This window comes from Amyelois transitella, chromosome 27 (assembly GCF_032362555.1).
Source record: "Amyelois transitella isolate CPQ chromosome 27, ilAmyTran1.1, whole genome shotgun sequence".
Classification (NCBI taxonomy): Eukaryota; Metazoa; Arthropoda; class Insecta; order Lepidoptera; family Pyralidae; genus Amyelois; species Amyelois transitella.
Window position 1 is genome coordinate 3822304 of NC_083530.1, and position 19461 is coordinate 3841764.

The following is a 19461-nucleotide window of genomic DNA, read 5'->3' on the forward strand; positions in this document are numbered from 1 at the left end:
TTTATTTATACAAAATCTTATCCTTGTTCCAGTGGACGAGATACAAGTGGCATCATACAAGATGTTGGGTTCCTTATACGCTCTGGGCACAGACGCGTCCCTCACACACGACAGGAAGTACCTCAAGACTGAAATTGAGAGGAACAAACCAGCTTTGGTGAGTGTTATGTCTGGGGAACCGCGGCTCCGACGATGTTGTGTCGGAGGTTGTATATATGCACCAATCCGTAATATCTTTGCTTGCACGATTTAGACTTTTCGCCGTTTTTGACTGATAGCGACGCGTGATTATTGTTTTTTTTTTGTGATTTGTGACGTAGAGATGTCGCCGCAGTGAGTATCACAATGAAAAATAATATAAAAAAGATATAATAAAATAATATACAATCCGATTTGGATTGTCAGCATAAAGTTTCAATTTGTATGTTTCGTTATAGTGTATTCGTATCATATTAAAACACCTACTATAGAAGCATACATACATATAATCACGTCTATATCCCTTGCGGGCTAGACAGAGCCTACAATCTTGAAAAGACTGATAGGCCCCGTTCAGCTGTTAGAATCATGATGTTTTAAGAGCAAATAAAGATATGATGATGATGTTAAAGACTTCCAAATGACCAAAATTTTTACGTCCAGGGTTCCTGTCTGGGAGCATTCAGTTCCACATTCCCCGTAGCATTCCTGGAGCCGCATTTGAACAAACACAACCAGTTCTCTCTACTGAACAGGATTGCTGACCACTCGTTGGAAGCCCAAGGTAAGAAAATAAGGACCGTATAACAATGGCAATTTTTAGGGAAAATTATAGGGTCTCTGTGGCGCAGCGGTAATACGCTTGTCTGTGACACCGGAGGTCCCGGGTTCGAATCCCGGTCAGGGCATGATGAGAAACTAACTTTCTCTGATTGATCTGGGTCTTGGATGTTTTATCTATATAAGTGTATATTATAAAATATCTCCTAACACAAGTTTCGAACTTACTTCGAGACAAACTCAATCTGTGTAATTTGACCCGTTTATATATTTATTTATTTTATTTATTTAGCCAAGATAAGTGGGAGTTTACTGCCTTTCACTTGGACTCCTACAGACGGCTTAGGAAGTTAGGAGCACATATATTAACTTAGGGCATTCGATAACCATTGGCGAGAGAAGACATGGGTATTCATAGGGATGTTTGGAAGGAAAGAGGGGAGACTTGAAACTGCAGACAGACAATAAAAAAGACATCTAGGCTATGCGTAAAAAACATACCTGTAATCAGGCTGCAAACAACAGCGCTGTGGTTAAGCAGTACACTTCGACATGGACGGGTAACGAGTTCAAACCCCGGTACAGGTTATTGTTATGGACTATTTAACAAGGGTTTTTAATTTTTTTTAATTTCTGTAGAGTTTCATCCTTGGTAGCCGATCAAGGCTTACATTTAAACCTTACGTGTATAATTTCAGACGAATCGGTTACAGATACGCTCATCAAAATAAAGATACCACTTCAACAAACACCCTTTCACACATTGAATTTTAAATAATACGGTGAAGAAAAATAATAATTCTTCTCCCACATATTATATTATACATTGCAAAAATTCATACATTGCATATTGAAAAGAAGGTTATAAAAAATAATAATATTCCTTCAACAGACATCATGGCAAAAATGGAGCAATCCATGCCCACTTTGGAGACTATCCTGGGAGAGGTGGACCAGTTTGTGGAGTCCGACAAGACTTACAACGAGGCGCCGCACATCATAGACGTGGTGTTGCCGCTCTTGTGCTCCTACTTGCCCTTCTGGTGGGCCCAGGGTCCGGACAATGTCACTCCCACTGCTGGGTAAGGGATCTTAATTTTTTTTTCTGAATATGTAGTCAATGTATTGTGATTTAAAAAACGGCACGGAATTAAATGGAAGGCCTTCACCAAGTTACCTTGTATCGAGTCGCTGACATTCTGGTAGCCAAGAGTAGCCTGAACCAAAGACCTGACTTTAAACATTGACCAATGTGGATTAACCATCGGTGTACTTTTGAGATCATGAATTATAGACCTGATTGCATCCTCACCTCTCTCGCAGAGGAACCCGGGGTAAGCCCTTAACCTGACTTCCGCAAACTTTGTAGGGGAACCTAACCCATATTGGATCATGGTGACACATCCAGTTGCCTGAAATCCTATTTCCCGCGACAAGACATGCGCATAGTTCCATTTTTCTCGATTCCACTTCTATGGGCGAAACCGAAAACTTTCTACTTTGTGTTCACAGATTTTTATATGCAGTTCTATCAAAACCATTTTGTTTAATACAACAATTGTAACTTAATCTTGTGTGTTTCAAACCGAGCGAACTTTTATTTAAAATCACTTCCCAGCAACCACGTAACAATGGTGACTGCCGAACACATGAACCAGCTACTGAAGAACGTTCTGAAGCTGATTAAGAAGAACATAGGGAACGAGAGCGCGCCGTGGATGACGCGCATAGCGACGTACACGCAGCAGATCATCATCAACAGTTCTGAGGAGTTGCTCAGGGACTCGTTCTTGCCCTTGGCTGAGAGAGTGAGAAAGAGGACGGATACGATGTTCCATAAGGAGGAGAGCTTGAGAGGATTTATCAAGGTAATTTTATTTCTAGTGATAGTGCATACATAGAGAAGTGTATTACATAATTTATGTATGCATGTTCCTTCGAAAATAAAACGAGAGGGTGTAAAAGGTATGACGTATTTGTCTGTGCCATTCTGGCTCCCAAATGGATAAACCAATTTAGTTTTTAATGGTGAATTAGTCAGGATTGTCCTTAGCTACATTTGATGATAATCAGTCTAAAATGGCTGCCTCCACAAAATTCGGATTACATACTTACAACACGCCCCTATGCACAGCCAGTCGAGCCTTTTTGGACAGTTTCTGACTGCTCATAAAGGCATGCAAAGCTCCATTCACTATGTTCCCCGCGTTCACTTTCAAAACAATTCAGCGCAAACTTTTTCTCCTCCAATTAAAATATTATATGCTGTCTTTTCTTTATCCATTTCAAAAACCTAGAAAATATAATAGTTCTTTAAGTAAAAGTACGTTTCCGCTTTAAAATAAAATTTAAAGATTGCAGACAAAATTTAATACTGTCAATATGTTTCAATTTGAATATTTATGAACTTCTGTTTTTTTAACAGTCATCAACGGACGATACCTCTCAAGTGGAGTCTCAGATCCAAGAAGATTGGCAGCTTTTGGTGCGAGACATCTACTCTTTTTATCCCCTTCTCATCAAATACGTCGACCTTCAGAGGAATCACTGGTTGAGAAACAACGTTCCAGGTAACGAGAAATCTTGGAGTTTGTTTTTATTATTCCTATCTCACTCTCTTTCTCTATTATTATCTTCTTTTTTATGCCTTACTGTCAAAAAAACAATTATTAACAAAATGATAATATATCTGACTCATAAAGAAAAGTAATCTGTTCGAATCCCGCTGTAATAATCGTATGATTGTTTTATGAGGTTAATTTTGATTGCTCGAATGACGAAAGCAAACATAGCATCATATGAACTAATCTGGATCCGGAAACTTAGGCTGCCCAAATATAATTTCTAAATACTACAGTCCGTGGTCACCGATCGACGGATCATTGTAACATGATCGAAATGTCCGAGATACAATAAGGGTGCGTTACGTGCGCGTTTAATACCTGTAGTATTTATAAGTAGTTTAATTTCCAATGTTACCATTCTTTATGCCTAAGAAGACATGTCTTCAATTTAAATTACTGCATAATCATAATTTATTCATTTATATCACTTTCTTTGGACAGAGGCGGAAGAGTTATACAACCATGTTGCTGAGATTTTCAACATCTGGTCCAAGAGTCAGTACTTCTTGAAGGAGGAACAGAACTTCATATCTGCCAACGAGATCGATAATATGGTAAATCATGCAATCAATATAATATAATTTAGTTCCGTGTGGTTCCCGGCACCAATACAAAAAAGAATAGGATCACTACATCTTTTTCCCATGGATGTCGTAAAAGGCGACTAAGGGATAGGATTAAAAACTTGGGATTCTTTTTTTAGACGATGGGCTTGCAACCTGTCACTATTTGAATCTCAATTCTATCATTAAGACAAATAGCTTAACGAGGCATTTCAGTCTTTTCAAGACTGTTGGCTCTGTCTACCCTGCAAGGGATATAGACGTGACCATATGTATGTATCAATATAATAAATAAACTCAAAAGGTTCTTGCAAAAGGACAGGTAAACAGTACCCGAAACCGACGACCTTGCATAAAGAGGATCGTGATATGTGGAAAGAAGCAGTCTCTGCCTAGCCCTCCGGGAAAACGGCTCATATGAGTACTGATTGACACACAGACATCTTATATGAAATAATACTTTTACTTGATAACTGTTCAAAACTATATTCCAGAGGCACAACTTATGCAATTTTATGATTGTTCAATGAGTTTCGTCAAACTAAATAAAAAACGAATGTGAAGAAATGAGAAAGTAAAATGCTGACACTGTACGATGCTAGCTCGTTCGAAAATTTACTTGTCCATTATAAAATTCTATCTTATTACATACATACATATATTCACGTCTATATCTCTTGCGGGGTAGACAGAGCCAACAGACTTGAAAAGACTGACAGGCCACGGTCACAATTGAGATTTGAGATTCAAATAGTGACAGGTTGCTAGCCCATCGCCTAAAAAAGAATCTCAAATTTGTAAGCCTATCCCTTAGTCGCCTTTTACGTCATCCATGGGAAGGAGATGGAGTGGTCCTATTCTGTTTCGTATTGGTTCCGGAAACCACACGGCTTTTTCTTTCTTATTGTTGAATGTTAACAACACTCTCCTGTCTCGCTCTATCCACAAATCTTACAGTTTGTCCATCTCGCTCACTCCTTGGTGTTGCCAGGTGCTGATAATGCCGACTGCAACGAGAAGAGTAACTACCGTCGTGGACGGCGCGCCTCAAGGTGGTGGGAAGGTAAATGTTATTTTTAAAACAAAAAAAAAAATAAACTACAAAACTATTTCTTGTAATTGTGTAAATTTTAACTACAAACAAACAAACTAGAAAAACATAGGTACATTCTCAAGATTTTATATGTACGTAAATTTTTCTGCTGACGAAAATACGCAAGAATCTTATAAGACTGACATGTCTGTTTGTCGCATTGTAGCTCCCGAACAAAAACATAAACCGATTCAGTTTTTTTTGTAACTTGATAGAAGTTGTTCCAAGATGGCCGCTGACACAAAACGTCGAATTAGTCGGATTCTGCCATTTTACTTTACGCTTGTCGGTCTTGATATCACTTCGATCATTTAATCCATTAAAACAACACGTGACCTTTGAGTCTCGTGACTCAGACTCAGACAGCTCTTTTTACCCCCTAAGAGCAAATTTGTGATATATATCTTTAAGAAGATGTCAGGAGTACCCGTAATCGTCGAGTATACATGAAAAGAATAATAAGTGTGGAGAAAACAGATATACATTAAAAGAATAATAAGTGTGGAGAAAACAGATATACATTAAAAGAATAATAAGTGTGGAGACAGATTGTAGCAAATAGAAATCCATAGTCTCTGCCAACCCCAATGGGAGACAGGCGTGATGGTGTGAATGTACGTCCGTATATGTTTTTTTACTGATTAATTATTTTTTTTTAAACAGAAAAAGAAGAAGCATCGCGACAAGAAGCGTGACAAGGATAAGGAAGTGCAAGCGTCTCTGATGGTGGCCTGTCTAAAGAGGCTACTGCCGGTCGGTCTCAACCTGTTTGCAGGCAGGGAACAAGAGTTGGTCCAACATTGCAAGGATAGATTCCTAAAGGTATATTTCTTTATCCATATATTAAAAAGAACTTTACTCATTCAGTCTTCATTAATTACTTAAAAGTAAGCGTAACCTATGAAGTTGACATTATTTTTTGATTTGTTGACACCTTTTATTACAATACAGTACCTGGGTGACCGAGCAGTGCTCGGTGGACGTCAAAAACTCCTTAAAAGTCGTACAATCTAAAAACCACAAAAACTCAGAGAAACCATAAATAAGTAAAATAAAATCGTTGTACGTTTTTGTTTTTAACAATTTTTTATGGTTTTGTCACTAAAACCATAAAATATTGTTAAAAACAAAAAGCACGCGTCTCTGATAGTTGCCTGTCTGAATAATGCCGGTCGGACTCGACCTCTTTATAGGCAGGGAACAAAATTGTAAAAGTCAATCAAGGGAAAGACTAGTAAACTTGGTTTCCTTTTTTTGAGCAATGGGCCGGCGACATGTCCGGCCTAAATTCTCTCCTACTTGTAAGATTAAATCTCATGGATTTACTAGAAGAGATTCTATTGAAATAAGTAGCACCTATGTACAACAATTACAGTATTAAATGCTCCTGTATATAATTTTGTGAACATAAATAAATAAAATAAAATAACCAAACTTTTTACAGAAAATGTCAGAACAAGACGTGGCGGAATTCGCCAAGACCCAACTCACTCTACCCGACAAAATCGACCCCGCGGACGAGATGTCATGGCAGCATTACCTGTACAGCAAGTTAGGTGAGTTATTACATTCAGTCATTCATATATGTGCCGTGTGGTTCCCGGCACCAATAAAAAAAGGAATAGGACCACTCCATCTCGTTCCCATGGATGTCGTAAAAGGCGAGTAAGGGATAGGCTTATAAACTTGGGATTCTTCTTTGAGGCGATGGGCTAGCAACCCGTCACTATTTGAATCTCAATTCTATCATTAGCCAAACAGCTGAACGTGGCCTTTAAGTCTTTTCAGGACTGTTGGCTCTGTCTACCCCGTAAGGGATAAAGACGTGATCATATGTATGTATGTATGTTCATTCATATAATCACGTCGTCTATATCCCTTGCGGGGTAGACAGTGCCAGCAGTTTTGAAATGACCGATAGGCCACGTTCAGCTATTAGGCTTAATGATATAAGAAAGATTCAAATAGTGACAGGTTGCTAGATTTTCGCCTAAAAGAAGAATCCCAAGTTTACAGGCCTATACCTTAGTCGCCTTTTGTGACATCCATGAAAGAGAGATGGAGTGGTCCTATTACTTTTTATATTGGTGCCGAGAACCACACAGCACTTTGAGTTATTATACCAGCAGGAAATTATTTTGAAGCCTATTGAGTCCCTGCATCTACCCATTTTTCTATCTCCTTTTTTTTCCTTTTTTCTCTTCTTACCTCTCTTTATAAACCTTGGTTATTCTTGTAAAACAAATGTATTGTCTCATGTCTCATTAATGCCTCTGCATCTTACACGTTTTAGGATCTAAGAGCAAAACCAACATAACGGTGGAGACAGCTGAGAACAAAGCGAAAATCATAGACGATACTGTGGAAAGAATCGTGGCGATGAGCAAAGTACTGTTTGGATTGCACATGGTGAGTTTTTCCTTGCGTGCCGTGTGGTTCCCGGCACAAATTAAAAAAAGAATAGGCCCACTCCATCTTGTTCCCATGGATGTCTTAAAAGGCGACTAAGAGATAGGCTTATTAACTTGGGATTCTTCTTTTAGGTGATGGGCTACCAACGTGTCACTATTTGAATCTAAATTCTACAATTAAGCCAAACAGCTGAACGTGGCCTATCAGTCTTATCAAGACTATTGGCTCTGTCTACCCCGCAAGGTGTAGACGTGATTATATGTATAAATGTTATATGAATTTTTTCCTTGAATATTCAACTATCTAATCTTCGTCATAGCCATGTATGCAAAAGGAATGACAATTATAAAGTGTTGTTGAATATGGCCCAGAATATTGAAAAAATGTTTTGAATTTGATAATTTGAAGCCCAGAATATTGGAAAAATGTTTTGAATTTGGAGATTTGGATTAGAAGGCAAAGAAGATCACAGTCGGCAGCTAACACAACAACAACAACGACATCGATATCGACAACTAATCTTAAGCGAGAAAGAGAAATCTAAACCAAGAAAATTTTAAGCGAAAACTCTATCTTGTTTCAAACAAAGTCAAACAGGCAGGCGGACATTTAAAAACAATTTTTTTTTTTGTTAATTAAATAAATTCTCTTAATAAATTCTCGCTCAAACGACGTAACAAAAAATAATACACGTCATTTTTGACGGGATAACGTCTTATAATTCGATTAAGCTGACTGCACGCACGAAAGCATGACTCATGTGATGAGGCGTCACATCGCTCTGAGGCGTTCCATGTAGGGCTTGAAGTGCAAGCGAGAGCGCGGAACGAGCGACAAAGAGGCACAATCGGCCTTTGCGTTCGGCAGCGTATACCTCCTTCTCTATATACATAGATACAAATCTATTTAACAAATGAAATAAAAAATTTCTTTTGAAAAATGCTACCATTCCATCAGTATTTTCTTAAGACGTTGTCATGTTCAATTATCGTTAGTAAACCGACTTTACAAACAACCGATTTTTATGTTAAAATACTTTGAATTTGTATAAAATGCGGTTGTTTTACATACATTTACGTATTCAGATCGACCACCCCCAACAAATGAGTAAGAATGTCTACCGGTCTGTGGTCTCCATACAGAGGAAGAGAGCCGTCATAGCTTGCTTCAGGCAAACGTCTCTGCACTCCTTGCCAAGGTCCAAACGATGTTGTGTCGTGTGCGAATTGATTTAGAGTTGATTGTCGTGTGTTATACTAACTGACAAAAATGATGTTAAATTGACAGAGAAATGTATGAGAAATTATTTTCGCTTATTAATTCTAATGTGTGTGGTACTAAAGTAGCTTGTTTAAAAATCTGAAAACGATTGATTCATATTTTTGAGATTGAAGATTGATTGTGTTGTGTGTATTTTGACATAGAATTTAATATCATGTATGCTTCAAACTAACCGACTTTCTTTTAAAACTGATTTTGTTAACTTTTTGCGTATTTAAATTTCAATAAAGAACCTCTTTGGCTATAATGTCGCGTAAATACTAAAAGAGCTATCTTTAGTCATAAGTAGTACTTACCGTTAACTTTAACTTTTAAGTGTGATAATCTAACGTAAACTTTACGAAACATTTGCTGTGAGAATCGCGTACCTATATGGACATTTGTGCACGATCGCAAAGTACAGTCGTCTACGGATAAACTTACCCGTTTTTCTTTTGTTTTGAATGAACAGTGGTTCATGTAACTATGTAGGCGACTGTACAAATATAAACAAACCGTGCCTGTGCATGCTGCCCTGGACTAAAAGGCGACGAAACCCAAACAAAGGTTGCACAGTTGGAAGAGAGTGTTGTGTGCCGCCCGCAAGAGGGCGGCTATCGCTTGTTTGAGATCCGTACACCTGTATAAATTGAGCAGGTAAGTGAGACTAAGAACAAAATAGCCAATATTTCGTATTGAAATAACAAGTTTCTGCCTACCCCTCCGGGAAAGAGGCGTCATTTTATGTATGTATGAAATAACTAGTTCTACATTCATTCATGTTTTTTTTTTTAATGTAGACAATGTGCATTCGTCCATGATTTAGATTTAAGAGATCTAGGTATATTTGTATATTGACGTCCGATGAAAATGCTGCAGTGTAGTTTGTTCCGCCGCTTCTTCTACACTTGTAGTTATTTGACGTCATTAAGTGAAATCTAATATTCAATTTTGAAAATAAATCTATTATATTCTATTATGTCAGCATCTTCGTTACTATTAAAATCATGTATAATAAAGTTCAATTTCGTCAATTTATTTGTTCTTGTACAGGCATCGAGCATGCAACATATTCGCGAGGACGTATTACGAACTGTGGCTGGAAGAAGAGAATATTGGCCAAGAGGTCATGATTGAAGATTTGACGGTATGTAAAATATATAATAATATAGTTATATTGTGCCGTGTGGTTCCCGGCACCAATAAAAAAAGAATAGGACTACTCCGTCTCTATTCCATTGATGTCGTAACAGGCGACTAAAGGATAGGCTTTTAAACTTGGGATTCTTCTTTTAGGCGATCGCCTAGCAACCTGTCACAAATTAAATCTCCTATCATTAAGCCAATCAGCTGAATGTGGCCTATCAGTCTATTCAAGACTGTTGGCACTGTCTACCCCGCAAGGGATGTTAACGTGATTGTATGTATGTATGCAAAATAAATGCTGACTGTTTAAATTAAATTTCATTTAGATTGAGGAAATACTTAAATCTTTTTCTTCGTCTTAGGTGTTAACTATAGGTACCATAGATGTAGAAAAGTAAAGAAGTGATTGTGCTCATTTCAAACTTAAACTTTTTAAATCCATTTTAAAAACCTTAAAGGTCATCGAAATATTTAAGAAAAATAATTACCTCGCGTCTCTTGACTTTGATAGACATTTTTTCTGTAACATTGACGTAACTAAATTCTTTGTGATACCGTCATCTCCCATTTCTATAGCAAATTGAATAATATTGTTAAGAGTTAAAGAGCTAACTTATTGTTAACTGGAAAAAATGATAAAAAGTGAAACGAGTGAGTCATTTTATTTTCATGAACACAGTCCTTTTTCAGACTTAGGTATTAACTAATAAATTTGACCATATAGCAATCGTTCGAAGACGCCGAACTAAAGAAGAGCGACGTAGTAGAAGAGGAAGGGAAACCTGACCCCCTCACGCAACTTGTGACCACCTTCTGCCGGGGCGCCATGACGGAGCGATCCGGGGCATTGCAGGTAACTTATAATTATTATTTTTAAGATGTCTTGTTCTTTTTGGCGAAGATCAGTGTAGGTACCTAACATATTTTTAATGTTTTATTACGATGTTTTTTATTTACAGAAACTAACATTATATTTTTCTTTCTTTCTCTAACTTTTTTACAATATTCCATCTCTTTCCCGTGGATGACGTTAAAGGCTACTCGGGGATAGGCTTATAAACTTGGGATTCTTCTTTTAGGCGATAGACTAGCAACCTGTCACTATTTGAATCTCAATTCTATCATTAAGCCAAACAGTAAACAAACAGAAGTCTGTAGGCTTTACCAAATGATGTTATTTTCACAAATATACCCCTCTTATATATACGTGAAACTATATTTCGCATAATTCCTATTTTTCGATTAAAATTTCAACTAATATTATAAACTAGCTGTGACCGTGACTTTGTCCGCGTGGAATAGTTATTTTGAGCATCATGGTAGCCCTTAAGGATGAATAATTAACCCGGTTTTTTACACATTTTCCATTATTTCTTCGCTCCTAATAGTTGCAGCGTGATGTTATATAATGCCTAAAGCCTTCCTCGATAAATGGTCTATTCAACGCAAAAAGAATTTTTCAATTCGAACCAGTAGTTCCTGAGATAAGCCCGTTCAAATAAACAAACAAGCTCTTCAGCTTTATAATATTAGTATAGATAAATAAATATATTCGGAGCATTTAATGTCTGTAACACCTACAATCTAATAATAGCAATAATTGATTTAACAGGAAGATCCTCTATACATGTCGTACGCGCACATCATAGCCAAGTCATGTGGGGAGGAAGAGGAGGAAGGTGGTGGCGAGGAGGAAGAGGGGGGAGGCGAAGGGGGCGGTGAAGGTGGGGAGGACGAGGGCAGTACTAGTATACACGTAAGTCATTTCGACGATTTTTTTATCTCTGACGTGACAACGTCTTATAATTCTGCTGCACGCACGAAAAAACAAGACTCATGCGGCGTTACCTCGCTCTGAGGCGTTCCATGTAAAGTTGAAGATGAAGTGCTAGCGAGAGCGCGGAACGAGCGACAAAGAGGCACAATCGGCGTTCGCGTTCGGCAGCGTTCGACATCCGTCTCTCTCCTACTTGAGTGACCGATGCGTTTGCGTGGGCAGCTGCTATAATATAGTTTATGCCAATAAATAGGTGTTTGAAAATACTATGACAGCTTCTAACGCCACTCGCATAGGTACCTACTATTGAACCAAATTCTCTGGCCTAAACAATTTTCACTTAATGTCATTATTACTAACTGTCTTAACTAATTGTTGCAAGCAGAAAACAATGGAAACATTTATGGTAAGTGTGTATAAAATAGAAATACCTATATATAGAGGATATCACATTAACACATCAAACACAACTTAGTTATTAATCCAAAAAGTGGTAACTAAGTAAATTCTTTATTGTTCATTAAAGGAGTACATTACAAATAAAAACAGTACAGTACAAAGGCGGGCTTATCCCTAAGTGGGATCTCTTCCAGCCAACCTGAAGTTGCCAACATATAGTAAAAATTTCATATTTTTTTATTTTTCATTATTTATCTTAGGAACAAGAAATGGAGAAACAGAAGCTTCTCTTCCACCAAGCTCGCTTAGCCGATAGGGGCGTTGCTGAAATGGTGTTACTACACATATCGGCTTCCAAGGGCGTGCCAAGCGATATGGTGATGAAGACACTGCAACTTGGCATTTCTATATTGAGAGGCGGCAACATTGATATTCAAATGGTAAGTTTCTCTGTGTTTCTCGAACAATTCATTTCGCGTAAGTCAATTTCGAAACCACTGAACCTCTCAAAGAATTCCTGATCAGAAAGTCTAAGTAGCAAAACGTCAAACAAAGTGAAACGTCTAATGAGAAATCTGCCTATCTAGCTTATCGCCCATGTAGTATAACGTCTTACTATCAAGAGTTCTATTTAACAAAACGCTTATAAAGGTTATCGTCAGTTTTTTTTAAATTAATTCTGGTCAAATATGGACGTAGGCTTCTACTTAGTAGAACGATCATGACGTATAGGTTATACGTCCATAATGGATAAATTATTTAGGTTAGAATACCCTGTTAACAGAATAACACACAGCCTGACGTGGCTTACGTCATTGTTCTGTATGTTCCTTGTATTTTTCTGACTTCGTTACCCTAGAAATCGTTTGTAAGTATAAAGTAAGAGAGTGTTCATAATATTACAGTGGCGACATCTCTACGCCACTCGACACAACATCCAATCAAATAACTACTGTCAATCATCGCGAAGTAATTGACGCGCTCAACCAATAGCAGCGAAGAATCTAAATCGCGATTTCAAAGATTTCATGGATTGGAGCATAAATACTACATCGTCGGAGCCGCGGTTACCCAGGCATAACACCTAGCCTGGCGGAAGATCTTCCCTTTGGTGGCAGTCGAGCCGAATCATCGCTCCCGCTACAATACCAATGCCTTTATCTCAGTTGCTTACTACAGCTGAAAATAACGATAGGAACATAATTATAATTATATACTATATTTTGCTAATGCAGGGTATGCTGAACCACCTTAAGGACAAGAAAGACGTGGGATTCTTCACTTCAATTGCTGGTCTCATGAACTCTTGCTCTGTGCTGGATCTCGACGCGTTCGAGAGGAACACCAAGGCCGAAGGTAAGAAGTACAATTGATCTTTTTAAACAATTTTTAGTTTATTTTTTATCCGTTCTGAAATAATTCCTAGTAATTTATGAGGATGGGCGTATATATGTATGTAGGTACTCTTTCATGTAAAATCTACTGGACGGATTTTTATGAATTTTTTTACAAGGGTAGAATAAAACCTTGAATGTATAGGTTACCTACATTTTTTATTCCGTAATTCCCGCCGTAGCAAAGCTCCAGGGCGCAACTACTTAGTAGGTTATAAATTAGTCGTGCTTACAAATGTTTATAAAACATATTGTTTTAGCTTCAAATATGTGATTATTTTTGAAATCTGTCTTATCTTCTTACGACTACATTCGTCATAAATATTGATATAAAATACAAAGAGATTACTTCAAGATGGCTGTCGCCACGAAATGGCGGACTACAGTACATATTTCTTTAACATAGACATTCACAATTTTAGCACGTTTCATAGTTTTAATCGACAATTGCACTCAGTACTTCCCTATATTTTACCCGCCAGTAACAAGAGGTGGGTTATGAATTTAACACAATTGTTTCTTAACCAACAATCGTAGCCATAGTGTCATTTACAAATTAATTTATGTTAAACAGGATTGGGCGTTGGTCTAGAAGGGGCTGCTGGAGAGAAGAACATGCACGATGCAGAGTTTACATGCGCTCTGTTCAGGTTTATCCAGCTCACCTGTGAAGGACACAACCTGGGTAAGTGGATTTTAACTTTATGGGTACACTTGCCTAGGATAGGAAGTCATCTATGACATTAGATAAAAACAGCACTTGTTAATCGCTGGCGAGAACAGTTATTTTTTGCGCATGCGTATTCTAAGATACTTAGAAGCATATGATTTCATTTTATTTTTAAACCACATGCTTAAGCTATATTCAAGCTATAAATATTTACCCATAGCATTAACTATGCTATAATCAACATTTCAAATCATAATATAGCTATACTATCTTAAGTATTTTATAACGAGAAAACATTTAAATTTTTTTTGTAACCGATAGCTCAAACATTAGTACATAAAATCACGCCTCTTTCCCGGAGGGGTAGGCAGAATGTATTTATGTTTGTTTTTATTTTTTGCATAGAGTGGCAGAACTACTTACGTACTCAAGCCGGTAACACGACCACCGTCAACGTGGTCATCTGTACAGTGGACTACCTGCTTAGACTGCAGGAGTCTATTATGGACTTCTACTGGCATTACTCTAGCAAGGTATAGTGTAGTCGCATGTAGAAAAACATGACCCTACAACAGTTTAAATTTCGGGTCGTGTTCTAAACAGGCGACTGGTCATTGTCACTATTATTATCTATAACATTTCTAGTAGCCATCTACGTCTACTTGTAAAATTTTTTGAAAATATGAAGTTTTTTTTTGAAGCTCGCAATTAATTTCACAGATTTTCGTTGTATATATCAATATTCAACATAACATATAATCACGTCAATATCCTCTGCGGAGTCGAGAGCGGACAGTCGTCAAAAGACTGAAAGGCCACGTTCAGCTGTTTTGCTTCATAATAGAATTGACATTCAAATAGTGACAGGTTGCTAGCCCATCGCTTAAAAGAGAAATCCCAAGTATTTCAACACGCCTATATCAATGTTTATAAGTAAAAGAACCGACTAGCATTTAAACAAATTGAATTCAAACAAAACATGACCAATAAATAAATAAATACCCAAAGAATTGGGTATTTATTAGAACACCATAAATAAATTTTCCATAATTTCCACTGAAATATAAATCTTTTAATAAAATCTATATGTTGTGTCTAGCGAGTCTAATAAAAATCTAACATTGTGTTCCATCCATGTTCTTACAAAATCGCGGGGAAAACTAAAAAAAATATAATTCTTACAGGAACTTATCGACCCGGCCGGCAAAGCGAACTTCTTCAAAGCGATCGAAGTGGCATCGCAAGTGTTCAACACGCTCACTGAGGTCATACAGGGTCCTTGTACTCAGAACCAGCAGGCTTTGGCGCACTCCAGGTAAATGTTCTTTTTCTATCAACATGCAAAGGACTTACATACATTCATTCATTCATTACTGACTCCAGGTAAATGTTCTTTTTCCCTCAACATGCAAAGGACTTACATACATTCATTCATTCATTACTGACTCCAGGTAAATGTTCTTTTTCCCTCAACATGAAAAGGTCTTACATACATTCATTCAATCATTCATTGAAGAAAATGCTGCAGTGCAGTTTGTTACCGCTTCATCTGCACTGACGCCTTGGAAGCGGCAGTAAACATAGGTTTAAGTAATTTATTTGACGTCAAACAATGAGGTGAAAACAAAAGATTTGACTATTATTAAGCGATATGAAGTATCCTATAATAACGAATAAAAAATTTTATTATCCATTAATTCATATAATCACGTCTACATCCCTTGCGGGGTAGACAGAGCCAGCAGTCCTTAAAAGACTGATAGGACACGTTCAGCGGTTAGACTTAATGTTAGACTTACATACTTTAGGTAGACATCCTGTTTCTTTTTCTTAACCTGTAAGGACTTGCACACAATTACGTCGTTAGCCCTTAAGGACAAAGTCTTGAAAAGACTACCACTTTTAGCTGTATGGCTTAAATGTAGATATTGAGATTCAGTCAGCGACACGTTGCTAGCCTATCGCCTTGAAGAAGAATCCCAAGTTTATAAGCCTATCCCTTAGTCGCCTTTTACGACATCCAAAGGAAAGAGATGGAGTGGTCCTGTGCCCTTTTTTTACTGGAGCCGGGGATCACACGGCGCTTATTGGTGTGGGGAAACACACGGCACTTAATGGTGTGGGAGAACACACGGCACGGTATGAATGTAATGTTATATTAAACATTATATTCCGTTACAGGTTATGGGACGCCGTGGGCGGTTTCCTGTTCCTGTTCTCCCACATGCAAGACAAGTTGTCCAAACACTCCTCGCAAGTGGACCTGCTGAAGGAACTCCTCAATTTGCAGAAGGACATGATCACCATGATGTTGTCTATGCTTGAAGGAAACGTGGTGAATGGTAAGTCTTATGGTAAATCTTTTATCAGACTACAGCACTTTAAGAAATACAATCAACTAGCTGATTGTCTTTATTTATTTATGTAGGTACACAAATTTATATGCAGGAGTATTTAATACAGTAATTGTAGTGCAAAGGTGCTTCTTTTTTCAAAAAAAAAAAATGTCCCATGTACTATGGTTTCTTAGAACGGTTAGTTATTTTTATTCTAAATATACTGTCATGTTTTTTATGGTACATTAAAAAGAAATGTAGGCAACAGGAATATACGTCAAGAAAAGAGTATAAAACACATCACACTGCCGAGATTTTTTGTAGTGTAAGTGGCTAACACTGGTGGCAGATTTTCAAACCGCACAATGGCATTTGACATAACTTTACGACTGACATATTGTGCTGGTGACAGCTGAGACATGCCTTCCGAAGCACGGGGAATCTCTGAAAATCTGTGTTACACCCATCTAAGTAGGAATAAACTAGTTGGTAACCGTGCGTAAGCGCATCAAACAGTTGGGCAAATTGAGCTATCGGGCTAATTGCCAATGCAAGTAATAAAACATCACAATATCTATTATATCTATTATTTGTGATGTGAAGGAAGATGTAGTTACAGGAATAGAAAAGGGTATGTTTAGATGGTTCGGTCATGTGGAGAGGATGAATGAAAGCAGGTTGACGAAGCAGATATCCAAGGAGAGTGTGGAGGGAAAGGTCGGAGTGGGAAGACCTAGACGAACGTATCTTGATCAAATTAAGGACGTCCTGGTAAAGGGTCAGGTCAAAAGTACCCTAAACCGCCGAGCTTGCATAAAGAGTTATGAATGTGGATGAAGCGAAGGAAGTATGCAGAGATCGTGGCAAGTGGAAAGAGGTAATCTCTGCGGGAAAGAGGCGTGATTTTATGTATGTTTATCTATTTTCAGGCACAATCGGCAAACAGATGGTGGACACCCTTGTGGAGTCAGCGTCAAACGTGGAACTGATCCTCAAATACTTCGACATGTTCCTGAAGCTGAAAGACCTGACGTCCAGCGCCAGTTTCCAGGAGATCGACGCCAACAGCGACGGCTGGGTGCTGCCCAAAGACTTCAAGGAGAAGATGGAACAGCAGAAGAGTTATACGCCGTAAGTTAAAGACAAATAGAATAAAATGGATTTATTTTTAAAATTGGATTCTAGGTATCATTTATTGACGTCAACATAATTTTAGTCTAATTACTTATATTAGTAGGTACCACCGCTTTCAAAGCGCATCTGTAGAAGCGGCGGAACAAAGAACACTGTAGCATTTTCACCGGACGTCATTTAAAAAAAAATTGATCAATTGATTGACAAATTGATAAATGCCAATTATCCGCATGAAAAGAAAATAGTGTATAAGTATAACATTATATCAAATACGATTGTAATAGAATGTGATTTCAATACAAATATTATGTCAAAAAGCTAGTTCATAGTTCTTTTGTCAGATGCATTTATTGTTCTCGTTTTTTATTTCCTAAGATTAGAACTAACTCGAAATAAAGACTTATCCCCATATTCTTTTCAGGGAAGAAATAGAGTTCCTCTTGGCGTGTTGCGAGACGAACCACGACGGCAAACTGGACTACATCGGCTTCTGCGACCGCTTCCACGAACCCGCCAAAGAGATCGGCTTCAACCTCGCTGTCTTACTGACAAACCTGTCTGAACATATGCCTAATGAACCCAGGTAATGTATAGGGGTGTCACATACACATACACACGCAAATTTTGAGTGCTAGCGTCTCTGTTCATGACGTAACATGACATGACATGACTAGGCGTCTTTCACAAAAGGATCGAAGGCAAAGAGAACATCTTTCCACTTGCCACATTATACCATACTTCTTTCGCTTCATTTACATTCATCACTCTTTTCATGCAAACTCCTCGGCTTAGGGTACTTTTGACCAGCCCCGTAATACGGCATGCGCGACGCCATTTTTTATCGCTCGGAAAACTATCGCTATTTCGTTTTTCTATTATGACATAAAACGGGACAGCGATAGTTTTTCGCGAGGGTATAATCAGATTTTTGATAGGTATATCTGTGCATGGATATGGGCTTTTACATACATATAATCACGTCATTGCATTTCTATTCTTTAAAATAATAACAAATAAATTCCCCAGACTGGCCCGTTTCCTGGAGACTGCTGGATCGGTGTTGAACTACTTCGAACCGTTCCTCGGTCGCATAGAAATCATGGGCGGCTCCAAGAGGATAGAAAGAGTGTATTTTGAAATTAAGGAGTCTAACATCGAGCAGTGGGAGAAGCCGCAGATCAAGGTACGTGCAAGAGGTTGTAGGCAACCTTTTTGGTATACCTACGCCATAGCAACGGTTGCCATGATGTTGTTTGTTAGAGATATGTCAAAAAATATTTTTTATTGTCAAAGATTCTTAATTTTATGTTGAATATTATAGTGATTTTTTAACTGATTATTTCTCTCATCTTCTCTTTCTACAAGGTGAAGGTTGACTGGTAGAGAATGCTGTTAGCATTAAGTCCACCTGGTGTGCCTTTGAGACTCAATAAAGTTATAAATATTATAAATAATAAAATAAATTACTAAAATTAGGTAACGTGATTAGTGTGTACCTTGTCTGCACAACCACGACTACTCGGACAAGAGTGTTCGACTAAGAAGAAGAAACGTAATTAGCGCCATCTGTTGGATAATAATAGTTGATAAAACAACACACATTTACAAATTTGTATAAGGCCATTTATCGGAGATTTTTTGTGGTAATAAGTTGATTCCATGGAAGTGGAGAATGAGGTTAAATTAAGAGTCGTGCATGTTCTTACATTTTCCAGGTCTTCGACTATTTTCACAAAAAAATAATAATTAAGTATCGACCAGACAAACAAATCAATAGTATGAGTGAAAAAAAAGACATAATTGTATGCAAATGTAGATATGCAAGCCAATCAAAATTGTATAGAGACTGAAAAAGAACTGAATAATGAGTTATAATATTTTTAACGTTACTCTT

The 19461-nt window shown here is 37.7% G+C and overlaps 1 protein-coding gene across 6 annotated transcripts in view; it reads left to right on the top strand.

Moving 5' to 3' along the window:
* The window catches only part of LOC106141160 (ryanodine receptor), a 113998-nt gene that overhangs the window by 76397 nt on the left and 18140 nt on the right, over positions 1-19461 (top strand). For all 6 annotated transcript variants that reach the window (XM_060952055.1, XM_060952054.1, XM_060952058.1 and 3 more), the window contains 23 exons: positions 33-157; positions 643-763; positions 1652-1841; positions 2378-2627; positions 3185-3329; positions 3825-3937; positions 4938-5009; positions 5703-5861; positions 6484-6595; positions 7333-7448; positions 8537-8649; positions 9765-9858; positions 10582-10710; positions 11470-11613; positions 12294-12473; positions 13269-13389; positions 14002-14112; positions 14503-14630; positions 15282-15412; positions 16279-16439; positions 17363-17564; positions 17989-18150; positions 18594-18750. In XM_060952055.1, coding sequence (XP_060808038.1) covers positions 33-157; positions 643-763; positions 1652-1841; positions 2378-2627; positions 3185-3329; positions 3825-3937; positions 4938-5009; positions 5703-5861; positions 6484-6595; positions 7333-7448; positions 8537-8649; positions 9765-9858; positions 10582-10710; positions 11470-11613; positions 12294-12473; positions 13269-13389; positions 14002-14112; positions 14503-14630; positions 15282-15412; positions 16279-16439; positions 17363-17564; positions 17989-18150; positions 18594-18750 — 3236 coding nt within the window. The remainder of the gene's footprint in view (positions 1-32; positions 158-642; positions 764-1651; positions 1842-2377; positions 2628-3184; positions 3330-3824; positions 3938-4937; positions 5010-5702; positions 5862-6483; positions 6596-7332; positions 7449-8536; positions 8650-9764; positions 9859-10581; positions 10711-11469; positions 11614-12293; positions 12474-13268; positions 13390-14001; positions 14113-14502; positions 14631-15281; positions 15413-16278; positions 16440-17362; positions 17565-17988; positions 18151-18593; positions 18751-19461) is intronic.